Source organism: Heloderma suspectum, chromosome 5 (assembly GCF_057233095.1).
Source record: "Heloderma suspectum isolate Gila_16-S chromosome 5, 16-S_ref, whole genome shotgun sequence".
NCBI lineage: Eukaryota > Metazoa > Chordata > Lepidosauria > Squamata > Helodermatidae > Heloderma > Heloderma suspectum.
Window position 1 is genome coordinate 33,927,595 of NC_139462.1, and position 15,256 is coordinate 33,942,850.

At 45.9% G+C, this 15,256-nt stretch overlaps 1 protein-coding gene across 2 annotated transcripts in view; it reads left to right on the top strand.

Annotated features, from left to right (window-relative positions):
• The window catches only part of BANK1 (B cell scaffold protein with ankyrin repeats 1), a 277,427-nt gene that overhangs the window by 211,851 nt on the left and 50,320 nt on the right, over positions 1–15,256 (top strand). For both annotated transcript variants that reach the window (XM_084855721.1, XM_084855720.1), the window contains exons 8-9: positions 5,331–5,436; positions 12,891–13,205. In XM_084855721.1, the coding sequence (XP_084711847.1) occupies positions 5,331–5,436; positions 12,891–13,205 (421 nt within the window). The remainder of the gene's footprint in view (positions 1–5,330; positions 5,437–12,890; positions 13,206–15,256) is intronic.

Here is a 15,256-nt window from a genome sequence, read left to right on the forward strand (position 1 = left end):
TGCACTTATACCCATCTTTTTTCCCCTTGCAAGGAACCCAAGGCAGCTTACATTATCCTCCTCCTCTCCATTTTATCCTCACAATAACAACCCTGTGAGGTGGGTTGGGCTGAGAGTCTGTGACTGGCCCAAAGTCACCCAGTGAGCTTCCATGACCGAGTGGGGCCTAGAACCCGGATCTCCCGGCTCCCAGTCCAACACTCTTGCCACTACACCACACTGGCTCTCTGCTCTCTCTCTCTCTTCATCATTGCAACCTGCTTGCTCACTTGCCTCTCACTCAGGCCCAGTGATGGTGAGAATGAGGAGGAGGAGATGGCACAGCCTCCTTGCTCACTGGCTCTCTGCCTGTCAAGCAAGCAATAGCAGTGATGAGAAAGGGGAGGAGTAATCGCAACTAGTGACAATGGTGGTGAGAAGGCAGACTCACTCAAGGAGGGGAGCCATTGAGGGCATCAGCACCTCAGCCATCATGGGCATGCTGGGGCCCATCGGGCAGGCGCTGATTACCGCAGCATCCTTTATTCTTATTTTTAAAAAATCCACGAAATAGTCAGGGGACAGCAGACCAGGCATGCGCACGGTTACAGATGCTCATTTTATAATGTTTACTTGACAAATGTATTATCCTTTTCTACAGCCAAACGGTGCTTATTCCAAAGTAAATGCATTTTGTATCAGGGCAGCAAAAGCAAACTTGGTTTTATTCCTGCAGTCATGACCGTGCCATGAGTTAAGTGAGTTAAAAATGTCAAACAGTGCATACTCAGAGTATTTATTTTTTAAAAAAAAAATGGGTTGGCAAACTGTCTGGGGTTGTTCTTTGTTGTCATTTCCTCTAATATATCAGGAACGTAAAAGGTGTTATAAAGCATGGAATGGCAGTGAGGGCGGGGGGGGGGAAGAGAAATGTTAATTGTGTGCTTCACAACTGAAGTGATACATATGCATCATAATGCATGCCTAAACCGCCAGCATGGTGTAGTGGTTAGAGTGCTGGACTGGAAGCCAAGAGATACGGCCCGGGTTCTAGGCCCCACTCGGCCATAGAAGCTCACTGGGTGACTTTGGGCCTGTCACAGACTCTCAGCCCAACCTACCTCACAGGGTTGTTGTTGTGAGGATAAAATGGAGAGGAGGAGGATAATGTAAGCCACCTTGGGTTCCTTGTAAGAGGGGAAAAGGTGGGATATAAATGCAATAAAATAAATGAATAAATAAACCACTACCCCCCCCATAACCCCGGTCCCCCGTCATAAGACTAGGGTCTAAAACTACTGATCTGCACCACTGTCCACAGTTACACCTACCTGCCTACTGATTTCAGCTGGAGTTCAGATGTGCAACTGTCCGCTGAGTGCACACACTGATCAACCAAAGACACTAAATATCTAAGTGGGGAATAAATGTATCTTGTCTCTCACACATAGGCATATAATACTAAATCACCATGCAGTGTGCAGCCTGCCAGTTCACACACACTGCAGCTGCTGAGGTATACTTTGATATTTGATATAACCTACTGTAGGACAATTAGGATTTCCTAATATACCTTTAACCAACAGAACAAGCCCTCTCACAGCTTTTTAAATCAGTGGAAGATTGATCACAGTAGGGCACATGAACACAGCATATAGAACAGCCTTCCCCAACCTGGTGCCTTCCAGATGTGTTGGACTACAACTCCCAGAATTCCCCAGCCAGCCATAGGAGTTGTAGTCTCACACATCTGGAGGGCATCAGGTAGGGAAAGGCTGAGGTAGGCAACTTTTAGGGCCCATGGACACATTTGGCGGTGTGAGACACTGTTGTGGGCACCACCACAAAATGGACACCGTGAGAGGCATGGCAAAGGACAAGTAAGGGCATGCCCATTCACAAAATGCCCATTTCACAGAATGGCAAACCGGTGAGGCTAAAATACAAGTAATGTGTCCAAGAACCTGAATGCAAGGCAGAGGTGGGGTCTGAGCCCCAAAACATGAACTCAGTCCTTTGAACCCACAGTTCTCTTTCTTTCAGAATCATTCCATACCTGAACATTCAAGATCCACCCATTCCAGTCTCACTTTTCTCCCTCTTTCAGGATCACCCCTCAACATTCTCTCAGACACAGAGAAGGTAGATCTCCAGATAGTTTGGATGTCAGCTCCCAGCATTCCTGGCCATTGGCCGTTCTGGCAGAGGCTTCTGGGAGTTGATATCCAAAGCAGGAGATCTAGCTTCTGCTGCCCCTGGGTTAGGGATATGGGAAACACACTAACAGGTTTCCCATTTCCCATAATGACCTGGTGCTGAGTTCAGGAAGAAAAACAAGTCACTGTTATCCTTCTCAGGTGTTTTTGTCTACATGGGGAAGAATTGTGCTCATATGCTGTGGAGCAACTCAAAAGCAAAACAGGTATCCAAGTCTGACAGCCAAGGCCAGCCTGAATGGAAAGATCTTACAACATGTCTAAAAGATGTTTGGGATTTGGCAAATTTCCAAGGGAGGGAGGGAAGGAACAACACATGCTACTTAAATTCTGGCCTTGAAAATGTCTTCTCTTTGAAAACCAAAGGCCACTGGCCAGGCAATACACGATGCACTACCTTGTTAAACGGGAAAAGACAAAAAAAGGCACTTGCAGAGTCTCTGCAGAGTGTAACTGAAAAACTAAAGGTGATGCAATTTGTATTGCACTGCCAACCATGCTAACCTAGATCAAACATTGAAAAGACAGAAAATTCAATGTGAATGTGAAAAATAATTTGCCACGTACTTGTCCAGTGGGGCTCTGTCCTATTGGTTGGTGTGTCAGCAGAGTGATCCATGCAAATAGAGCCAGGGCAGTAATTTATTGTTGGGCACAGAGAGACCAAGTTTTCATTTTCATGTTTTATTTTTGTTGAAAATTAGCAAGTTTCTAGACCTTATGACTGAAAAATAGATGTGGGAATGGCTGGTCAAAAGTCAAAAGCCAGAGAGGGCTCGCTAGGATTGTCAGGGCTTGTGTACAAGAGGCTGTTAATGCTCTGAATCTACTTTTGGTTTGATTGCAGAATTGATATCTGAGCACTGCAAAAAGAGCATTTCCTTCCCTGCTTTTGTGCTACATAACCTCTAGATGGCATATATAGCAGAATAGTGCAAATACACCAGTGAAAAAAAGCATTTTCGTTCACTTTTACAAATAATACTGTATTTTCCCTGCTCTAAAAACAAACTCACCAAAAGTGCTCTTTACACACAGAAGTAAAACTGGAGGAACACAACCTTGTCTAAAGAACCCATAAAAAATGAGTAGGGAATGATGTGCACACAATGCCTCATATAGAAAAGTTCTCGGTGGTTAGGGGGCAGGACATCAGTGCCTGCATAGCATCTCCTCTCCCCCACCGCTGCTATTTATTTATTTAAAGAATTGTATCCCACTGGAGCGCCTTACATGCAATCAGCAAAACAAGACAGTCCCTGCCCTGCCAGCTTACAATCTAAGAAGATACAACACAGAAAGGGAAAGAGATGGGAAGGGAAAATAATTAAGGAGTCTTTCAGCAGGTCTGGTGGAATGGCCCAACTTCTCCTTTCCACTCCCTCTCTGTACAGCCTGCTGGAATGGCTACTGGTAACTAGCAGAGACAAGAGTAAATTATTCAAAATAGACAAATACATGCAAGTTTAGTCTATGGGTCAAAAATAATTCAACTTTCTTAGCACAGACTTTGGGATACCTTGGCACAGAGTTTTTCTTTTTAATTTAGAATGCTCTGAGTATCTCTGTCTTTTCCACTGCCCCGCCCTGCCCCGCCCCGCCTCCCATAGCTGCAGCTTTAGCGCAGCAGAAAGTGGGAGAAGAGAGCCACAAAGCCAGAGCAGTAGCTGTGCTAATCTATTGTATAAAACAGAGCACAGCATATTTTTAAAAGCCAAACTACCTATGCCATGGGAAATCCATGACTGGTAGTGCAATTCTATGCATATTTTCTCAGAAGTGAGGCCTATTCAGGTCAGTGGGGTTTACTTCCAGCTGAGTATGTACAGGATTTTAGCTGAGATCACCCAAATCTTTTACTTTTACTCAAATGCAGCCATGGAGTGGCAGCCAATTTGCCTAGGTAGCAGAGGAGAGAGGATGCTTGACCCTTCGGCCAATGCCATTTTCCAAAACACACACACCTGTCCAAACTGCTGCTACCCCAAACCCCAGGCATAGCATGCCTGCACTGAGTTAAAAGAAAAAATGTCAGGAGATCCATGACTGTATCTCCTGCCCCAGATCTCTTGTATCACATGTAGTTTGGTCCTAAAATCAGAAACATGGTGGTACAGAATGGCCCTCTGCCAACGCTGGGTTAAACCCAATGTCATGCAAGCAGACTTCCACTCATGCAACAAAAAGTCATCTTGATTTCCTCCCCCCTTTACCCCCCATGCTCCTCAAATCTGCCCTGGAGGGTCCCCCAACGCTCTGGAACAGATGGGGGGAGGACTTGCAGGGAGGAGGGAAAACCTGTTCCACCAGTATTTTCTGTTCTGCTGGCGAATGGCCAGCGTTGGATACAACCCATTGTTTCTGGCCATGGAGAGATGTTGGTGCAGGGTGAAGACAGTTAGATTCAAGTGCATTGGCCAGGAGCCAAAGAACAGCATATCTAAGTGCCACATGCCCAAGGGAACGTAGGGCTTAAGTTTCTTAGGGAGAAATTCTATGCATGTTTAGACAGCAATAAGTCCTACAACTCCCAGCATTTCCCAGGCAGCCAAGCTGCCTGGGGAATGCTGGGAGTTCTAGGACTTACTACTGTCTGAATATCCATGGGATTGTGTCCTTAAACTCTTATATTTCTCCCTTGTGCTGTAAAGCTGTTACTGCCGATAACGAAACCTTAGGAGAAGCACCTCAACCTTTTAGAATGGGAAAAATGTGCAAAAACCAGGAAACCACCCAACACTCAGTGGCCAGGGAAAAAGAGATGGGGCCAAGGGAAGAAGGTGTGGCCCCCTGGAAACTGCAGAGGGATGGATTGGGAACCTAGGAGGGCCAGATCTGGGCCTGGACTTCAATTCTCCTGATTTACAGCCTTGTTATATGGAGTCAACTGGAAAGGGGGGCTTCTGCTCTTATATTTTACTTCCAGTTCCTTTGTATGTTGAATTCTGTTCTAGAATTGGAATATGTAAGTGGACATTTCTAGAGAGAAGGACAATCAGAATTCTCAGATGGAAACCATTTATGCAGAAATAAGTGCTTGGCTGGCTCCAGCCTCCAAATCTGTGATCGGTCTGCATTGAAATCTTTATAGATACTCTTGCTATTGAGCTCTGAACTTGATCTTTTCTCCCGCAGATAAATAACGACAATAATGAAAGTGATGGTCAGGAGGAAGAAGTGGAGACTGAAGATGACACTTATGTGATCATGCTGAGCTCAGAATCCCACTGCAATGGACTTCGTAAGTTTTGAAATTTCTGATTCTCCTGTTGGATCTTCCTGCAGTAACAATATGAATATGCCATGATGTGTATGCCCATGAGGAGGAGTTATGATTTGTTACCAACTTTTAGTCATTTTAGAGCATGTTATTCGTATGACCATTGGTCATGCTAGCAGGGAATTATGCTGATGACATGCAGCTCTATCTCCCTGTGACATCTGAATCAGGAGAGGCTGTGCAAGTCCTGGATCAGTGCCTAGGCTCAGTAATGGGCTGGATGAGGGCCAATAAACTGAAGCTGAATCCTGACAAAATGGAAGCCTTGTGGGTGAGTGGTTCCCAGGTCCAGGATCTAGGCTCAATGCCTGTTCTGGATGGGGTTGCACTCCCTCTGAAAAATCAGGTCCGTAGTCTGGGGGTACTCCTAGATCCATCACTGTTGCTGGAGGTCCAAGTGGTCACGGTGGCTTGGAGTGCCTTTTACCAGCTTCGGCTGGTTCGCCAGCTACAGCCTCTCCTGGACAGGAACAGCTTGACCACCATGGTACAGGCATTAGTAACCACAAGACTCAATTACTGCAAAGTGGTCTATGTGGGGCTGCCCTTAAGGCTGGTCCAGAAGCTGGAGCTAGTGTAGAATGCAGCAGCTCGGCTGCTGTCAGGAGCTGCCCCTTTTCGGCGTGTAACTCCTCTGCTGAGGGAACTGCACTGGCTGCCTATTCACTCCCGGGCCAGGTTTAAGGTATTAGTACTAGTGTACAAAGCCCTAAACAACTTGGGACCAGGATACCTGAGAGAGCACCTCCTTCTTTACCAACCTGCCCAGTCACTGAGGTCATCAGAGGGCATGTTCCTGGTGGTTCCACATGGACCTATGGCCCAGCTGGAGTCTACCAGGAAAAGAGCCTTCAGTGTGGTGGCCCCCTTCCTGTGGAATTCCCTGCCTTTAGAGGTCAGGCAGGTGCCAACATTGTGTTCCTTCCGGCACCTCCTGAAGATATCGTTATTTCAAGAGGCCTTCCTCGCATGACCAGCCGTGGTTTCTTAAATTCCACTTTATTGGGTTTGGCTGTTTAAAAAATGTTTTAACTCTTTTAACCTGCTGTTTTATTCTTTTACCATGTTGTTCACTGCTCCAAAATCTTCTGATGTGGAGCGGTATATAAATATTGTAAATAAATTAATAAATATGGGTGTTGTAGTTCAACACATCTGGGGGGCAGTAGGTTGGGAAAGGCTGCTATAGTATATTATGCAGGAACTTCAGAGGGCATCTTGAAGACTCTAGTTCCTTATTTGACTCTGATCTACAGGAGAAGGTGCACCAGTATCAGTTGGACAATTCAGAGCATGTGATTCCCAGAAATCAGGGCAAAAGTATCCATCATTTAGCTTTGCTGTTTTAAATCTGTATTTTAAATTCCTGCACTGCTGCTGGGTTTTATTGTGGTTGTATTGTTATATTGTGGTTTTAATGTTCTATTATTTTTAAATTGTTTTATTGTGTGCCGTTTGGTTTTAATTTTTGTGAACTGCCCAGAGAGCTTCGGCTATTGGGCGGTATAGAAATGAAATGAAATGAAATGAAAAAAAAATAAATAAATAAATAAATAAATAAAATCAGTCAATAGCAGTTGTAGCCACTGGCTGGGCATACAGCTCCTAATGTTGGTCTAGTTGCATACAACAGCACCTAATGCTGTTCTAGAATAGGGCTGGAGAACCTCTAGGTTCCAGGTGCTGTTGGAGTTGATCACTGCCATGCTGGGTGGGGCTGATGGGAATTGGGGTCCTACAACATCTGGAAGACCACCAATTCCTCAGCCTTGGTATAGAAGCTGCTTTGAGTATTTAAAGCTTGTTGACATCTATCTCTTGACTGCCTGTGGCTCACAGCTACCAAAACACACCTGCATCATTCAAGGTAGGGGTTTATCTTTGGCTCAATAGCCAGAGAAGGTTGACAGCAGTCCCTTCTTTGGACCATCCCAGGTTCCTAACTGCCCAGATGCTTCCAATGGAAAGAGAACAGCCAGGACCTCCATAGACAGGACATGACACTTTCCTACCAGAGTTGCGTTTTCTCACCTTCTCCTCCCCAACTATTGTGTCTTGCAGCCTTAGAATGGCCCTTGGTTTTGCTATTTTTCATAGTTAGCCAGTTCACTCAAATGGAGTCAGTACCAGGTGAATTGATCACATCCCAGAACTTCCAGCAACTGCCTTAGATATGGGCAGTTCAATTATCAATGAACTAATCCAGCCTTCCTCAACCGAGTGATAAGTAAGGTCCCATGGCAAGTGACTCGAAGGAGAAAAGGAGTCCAAGATGGGTGAGAGATTTTAAAAAAGAAAATTCTAAAGGCACAATTACAAACAATTCCAACAAGAAAAAAAGGTGGAAGACCAAAGAAGAAGTGAATATGGCTTCACAAAAAGCTTAGAGATGACCTGAAAACAAAAAAGGACACATATAGGAAGTGGAAAGAAGGCCAAGCAACAAAGGAAGAGTACAGGCAGGTAGCACAGAATTGCAGGGATGGCATCAGGAAGGCTAAAGAAACTTCGGGGGGCCGAGCGCCAACGTGTTCGGCCCCCCGAACAAGTTTCGGGGAGAAATCCTCCGCACCACCCCCGCCCCCTGCACCCCCCCCGTGACGGGACTTACCTTCCCTGAATGTCCCTCCCGGCGGCGGGTCCGGCTGGCGGTTCGTCCGGTGTTCGAGCGGGGCGGGAGCGGCAGCCGGTCTTTCGACCAGCTGCCGCCCCCGCCATTGCAATGAAAGAAAAAAAAAAAAAACACGTCCCCTGATAGGCTACGTGACGATTCACGTAGCCTATCACGGCTAGATTTGCAAAGTCAGCCGTGATAGGCTACGTGAATCGTCACGTAGCCTATCACGGGTGACTTTTTTTTAAAAAAAAAAAGTGTGTACGGATAATGGCGGCCCCCATAGGGAGCCGCCATTCCCCTTCCTTATTTGGTCGCTGTAGTCTACGTCAATGTTTACATAGACTACGGCGAAAATAAGGGCAACGCTATTTGCGTTGCCCTTATTTTCGCCGTAGTCTACGTAAACATTGACGTAGACTACAGCAACTAAATAAGGAACGCGAATGGCGGCTCCCTATGGGGGCCGCCATTCGCGTACGCGCTTTTTTTTTTTTTAAAGTCACCCGTGATAGGCTACGTGACGATTCACGTAGCCTATCATGGCTGACTTTCCAGATCTAGCCGTGATAGGCTACGTGAATCGTCACGTAGCCTATCAGGGGACTTTTTTGTTGTTGTTGTTACTTTCATGTTCGCGGCCGGGCGAGGCGGGAAGCCTCCCCCCCCGGCCTGAATTTCAGCCGGGCGAGGCGGGAAGCCTCCCCCCCCCGGCCTGAACTTCGCGGGGGGAGCAGCGAAGCGCTCCCCCCCACCGCGAAAAAGCTGTGAGAAAAGGTAAGTGACTTTCGTTCACCCCTAGCTGAGGTTAGCAAGGGATGCTAAAAGCAACAAAAAGCCTTTGTCATAGTAAAAAGACAGTGCATAGTAAAAGACAGAGGAAAGAGATGGTGGTTCAGCTATTAAATAAGGATGGCAAAATGATAACAAATGACAAAAAAAAGGCAGAAGTGCTCAATTCCTACTTTGGCTCAGTCTTCTCCCGAAAGAGGGTCTATGAGCCCCCTGGCAAAGGTGAAGTACAGGCTGAAGGGCCAGGATTGCAGCTTGAGATTGATAGGCATATGGTCAAGGAACACCTAATTACTTTGAATGAGTTCAAATCTCCAGGGCCAGATGAACTACACCCTAGAATAATAAAGGAATTGGCAGAAGAACTCTCAGAGCCACTGTCTATTCCCTTTGAGAAATCATGGAGGACGGGTGAACTGCCAGATGACTGGAGGAGGGCTAATGTGGTCCCTATCTTCAAAAAGGGTAAAAAGGAGGAACTTGGGAAGTACAAACCAGTCAGTCTGACATCAGTCCCTGGGAAAATTCTGGAGCAGATGATAAAGCAACCCATCTGTAAGCTCCTTGAAAACAGTGCAGGGATTCCTCAAAGCCAACATAGATTTGTCAAGAACTAATCCTGCCAGATGAATCTGATCTCATTTCTTGATCAAGTAACCTCCCTTGTGGACTGTGGGAAAGCTGTGGACATAATATACTTCGACTTCAGCAAAACATTCGACCCATGATATCCTGATGAGCAAACTAACTTAAAGTGGGCTAGATGAAACAACTATCAGGTGGATCCACAGTTGGCTAAAGAGTCAGACTCAAAGAGGGCTTATCGATGGAATCTTCTCAAACTGGGGAGAGGTAACGAGCGGGGTACCGCAGGGCTCAGTCCTGGGCCCAGTGCTCTTCAACATTTTTATTAATGACTTGGAGGAGGAGGTGCAGGGAATGCTTATCAGGTTTTTATTTTATTAATTAATAAATAAAAATAATTTTATTTATTAATTGCAGATGACACAGAATTGGGTGGGATATAGGGATGGACGAAAGGGACTTACCTTGTCCCGCAGCTTGCTTCGTGGTGGGGGGGAGGCGCTTCGGTTCTCCCCCCGAAGTTCAGGCGAGGGGGGGAAGCGCCCCGCCTCGCCCTGCCAAAATTCAGGCCGGGGGGGAGGCGCCCCATCCCTCGCCGGCGAAATTCAGGCCGGGGAGGAGCACCCTGTCTCCCCAGCCGCGAAAAAAAAAAGTAAAAACACACACACACACACCCGTGATAGGCTACGTAACGATTTGCGTAGCCTATCATGGCTAGATTTCCAAAGTCAGCCGTGATAGGCTACGTAAATCGTCACATAGCCTATCACAGGTGACTTTGGGGGGAAAAAAAAAAGCGCGTACGCAAATGGGGGCGCCCCATGGGCGCCGCCATTTGCGTTCCTTATTTTGGCACGTCTAGTCTACATAAAGATTTACGTAGACTACGGCGAAAATAAGGGCAACGCAAATAGCGTTCCCTTATTTTCGCCATAGTCTACGTAAATCTTTACGTAGACTACCCCTGTCCAAACAAGGAACGCATACCCCATGGGGCGCCGCCATTTGCGTACGCGCTTTTTTTTTTTCCAAAGTCACCCGTGATAGGCTACGTGACAATTTACGTAGCCTATCACAGCTGACTTTGGAAATCTAGCCGGGATAGGCTACGTAAATCGTCACGTAGCCTATCACGGGTGTGTGTTTGTTTTTTTTACTGTAGTTTTTTATTTTGTAATGGTGGCGGCGGCATCCGGTCGGGAGACCGGCCCCCGCCCCCGCCGAAACGCCGCCGAAGCGCCGCCAGGACCCGCCGCCGAGAGGGACATACACCGAAGGTAAGTCCCATCCCGGGGGGGGACGGGGGGCCGGCGGAGAATTTCCCCAACACTTTCGCGGGCCGAATGCGTCGGCACTCAGCCTCCCGAAGATTCGTGGAGAAATTCTCCACTGTCCCTAGTGGGATAGCTAATACTTTGGAAGACACAAACAAAATTCAAGGTGATCTTGATAGGCTGGAGCACTGGGCAGAAAACAACAGAATGACATTTAATAGGGATAAATGCCAAGTTCTGCACCTAGGAAAAAGAAACCAAATGCACAGTTACAAGATGGGGGATACATGGCTCAACAAAACTACAGACGAGAAGGATCTTGGAATCATTGTAGACCACAAGCTGAATATGAGCCAACAATGTGATGAGGCTGCAAAAAGGGCAAATGGTATTTTGGGCTGCATTCATAGAAGCATAGCTTCCAAATCCCGTGAAGTACTAATTCCCCTATACTCATCACTGGTTAGGCCTCATCTGGAGTACTGTGTCCAGTTCTGGGCACCGCACTTTAAGAAGAATGCAGACAAGCTGGAGAGGGTTCAGAGGAGCGCAACAAAGATGATCAGGGGACTGGAAACAAAGCCCTATGAAGAGAGACTGAAAGAACTGGGCATGTTTAGCCTTGAGAAGACTGAGGGGAGATAGGATAGTGCTCTTCAAGTACTTGAAAGGTTGTCACAGAGAGGAAGGCCAGGATCTCTTCTCAGTCATCCCAGAATGCAGGGCACGGAATAATGGGCTCAAGTTACAGGAAGCCAGATTCCGGCTGAACATCAGGAGAAACTTCCTGACTGGTAGAGCAATACGACAATGGAACCCATTACCTAGGGAGGTGGTGGGCTGTCCCACACTGGAGGCGTTCAAGACGAGGCTGGACAGCCATCTGTCAGGGATGCTCTGACTTGAATTCCTGCACTGAGCAGGGGGTTGGATGTGATGGTCTTGTAGGCCCCTTCCAACCCTACTATTCTATGATTCCATGACCTCCAGATGTGCTGGACTAGAGCTCCCATCATCCCAGTCAGCATGACTATGCTGGCTGGGAATGATGGGAGTTGTAGTTTGCATACACCTGGAGGGTGCCAGGTTGGGCAAGGCTGGACAATGACATTGTTAAGTACAACTGCAAACAAACAAATGCATACGGTATATTATTTAGCAATAAATAGAGACAATGAACAAAGTATATGGACGCAATTTGCCTATAGGACCTCCTTTCCCCAGCCTAGCCCAATTGGTGTGTACATGGCAAAGTACCAGGACGTTATATAACCCATACAGTATGGATGTCAGAGAAATCTGCAATGGATTCAAATGAGTTCAGATTTCCATGTATCCAACATGTGAGTTCCACAGTAGACTGGCTTTTTCTCAGTCATGCGGATTCTGTGGACTTGCAGACCGTTTTTTCACTGGGGGGGGGGGTGATTTGCACTGATTTGCATTAGTGGTAATGTGCACTTGTGCTAATGCGCATTAGTTATTGCAAAATAGTGTTAATGCGAATTAGCGCAAGTAGATTGAAATTCTGGTTTAAAAAATTGATTCTATCAGTGAGTGGATCATAGAACAAAAGATGCCTGACAATCTGCAAATCACAAACAGAACAGATTTAACAAAATCTGTACATCCCTACCGTACAGTATAGTACTTGCGGAGGTTTACATTTCTTCTCCCAATGGCAATATTTATCCCACATGAAGTAATGTCAAATGATAAGCTGGCAAGCCACAGTCTATTAAAAATAAACCTGTAGGGTTGCATAAGTTATGGCTTGTTTCCTCAGCTTCTTCATAGGTGCTGCACCGGATTCAGACTGGGGACTTTTGAGCTGGGAGGAATTGCTGTGGGGTGGGGAGGAGGTGCAGTGCTGTGTGGCCACGGTCATTTGGAGAAAGTCTAACATTATCACATGCCTGAATATGTTGCAAAGTGAAGTTACAGAATCTAATGAAAGCCTCCACCATCCATTTAATAAATATTTTAGATGTTCTTTCACGGGAGTTATAGATGTGACAGCTTTCCACTGTATTAGTTCATGAAAGTTTTATTAGCTGTGCTGCTGTTACTTCTGCAGAAATCTGCGAAATATGAAATGCTTCCAGATGGCATATTTTAAATGAAATAATATATCCTCCCAACATTAACAGGCAGGCCAAGCACAAGAGAACAGCCTGCTGCAGCCTGTTTGAAAATCCAGAAGAATGGAGGAACAGACGATGAGGCAAAGCGGAAAGAAGATGAACAGGAAAGAGTGGTAGAGAAAGAAGCAAAAGAAGAAGGAAATAAATTAGAGGGAAATCCACTTCACGTGGGTAAGCATGGTGAGCGGTTATATGATAACATCGCCAAGGAGACCTCCAAGGCAAACAGCAAAGATGTCCGCTATGCCATTAGGCCACCTTTACCGCCCCGAATTCAATCTACCACCACAAGACAGAATGAGCTTCTCTACTTGTCTGCAGGTACATTCTTCCAAAATGTTTATGGTAGCACCACATTTATCTACATGACCTGTGGGATGCTTTTTTAAAAAACAAGAGAATCAGATGATGACCTTGCATTGGCATGGGGAACACACAATCAATTTATATAATGGGACTTATTTCAGGCACCCATGGGAATTGTACTGACATACCACACATAGTGTTGTTGCGGGGAGGGGGGCAATGTCAATAATATATTTGGCCGAGCATTAAAGTTCCCTCCATGACTTTTCCTGCCCCGTAGTCGTAAGATGCAAACTATATGTATTGAAATTAGGCCCCCAAAGGGTCAGATCCTCTATGCATGTTCATTACTCATTGCCCACAGCACCAAGGCATTATTTGAATGTACTGTCAGTGAGCCATCCTGGTTTGTAATGCAATCCTATTCACGCCTTCTTATAAAGCCCTTTTACGGGTGCCCAACAAACAGACCTCTATGGGAAATGGTACCTTCAAAAGGCCCTCATCTGCAGATCTTAGGACTTGGGCAGGTTCACAGGGAGATAGGCAGTCCCTTAGATAGCCAGATTCTTAAAGGTTAAGACCAGCAACTTGAACTGACCCTGGAAAACAGTTGGCAACCAGTTCAGGTCTTCCAGGACAGGTGTAATATAGTCCCTATGCTGCACCATTTTACCAAGGCTTGTGCTTCCGGATTCTTTGTGGGGTCAAGGTCAGCTCTTTTATAATTTTTTTTTCCTGGGGGGTTTCTTTCTCCACCTTTCTATATGTTCCATTACACAACCACTAGGTGGCTCTGTGGTATAGCAGAATTGCACAACTACACCAGGGTTTCATGCTGCCATTCACAGAAATACCAAACTTTCTTCATTAGAAAACCGCCCGCTATAATGGTTTCAAAGCATGGGAGAGGCCCTGGAGGAAGAGGATGTCATGTAAAGCACCCACAAACTAGCGTGAGTGAGGAATCACAAGCACACAATAAATGTCTCATGTCGAAAGACTCTAACACACATAGGCCTGAATCATATGGTCAATTGCTGCACATTGGATATTACACAAATAGCATATCCAGACTCAGCCTATCCCTGCATAAACGTACAGCACTGTCAGGGCAGGTGAGCCAGGTGGATGTGAATACACGATATGCTGTTGCCCCCACTCCTCACCATGGATAGCAAAGCAATGCCAAATATCCTCATCAGACTACAATTCCCAAGATTCGTGGGGGGAAGCCATAGCGATTAAACTGGTATGAAACCGATATAACTTTGTTGTGTAGCTCAATGTGTTGCCACAAAAATAGTGCTCTTTTGTGTGCTGAAAAATGAAGAGGGCTGTGATTCACATGATAAACACACTACTCTCCTGCAAGTTGGAGCACTTGTGAAGTCCAAGGTGGAGTCTGAAATCCAAACCACCTTTTGTGTGGTTGTGTCTTGGAAATGCCACCATTCCCACAAGAGCTGCCTTCACCAATGGAGAAGGGATCAAAAGAATTATTGGAAAAAGTCTGGAATGGCTTGCTGAATTGGCGCAGGGCTATGTCACGCATGAATAATTCTACTGCGTCATGAATTTGTCCATAAGCAGACGCACACAACAACGCTAGGCAGTGCCAGTTAATAATCCTGGGGATGAAGCAGAATCCCTCTGAAGCACTTTCTGTATGAATCTTTCAGTTTCATTGTGCTGTGTTTCCATGAAGTATTAGGTTGGTTTCATCTTTGGGAGGGGATGATCGTTCCTTTTCAAAGAGAAACTGTAATGAGCCATCCTTCCACATTCTTTGGAGAGCCGTTTACTGCAGGTACTGCAGAAGAATAGCTAAAAAGCAATCTAGAATCATGCCCGCCCCCTTCCAGGGAAAGATTCATTTACCAGTGGCATGAGTGCCCCCTATGGAAGTTGAGAAACCAAAAAGCTAACATAGTTGGGGTAACAGCAACAACAACAAAACAGCTTTTTCCTCATATGAAACACGTTATACTGAAATTGTTTTTATCTAATTCAATGGATTTTTTAAAGTGGCTTTAATTAATTGTAATAAAGGAAATATCCCTGAG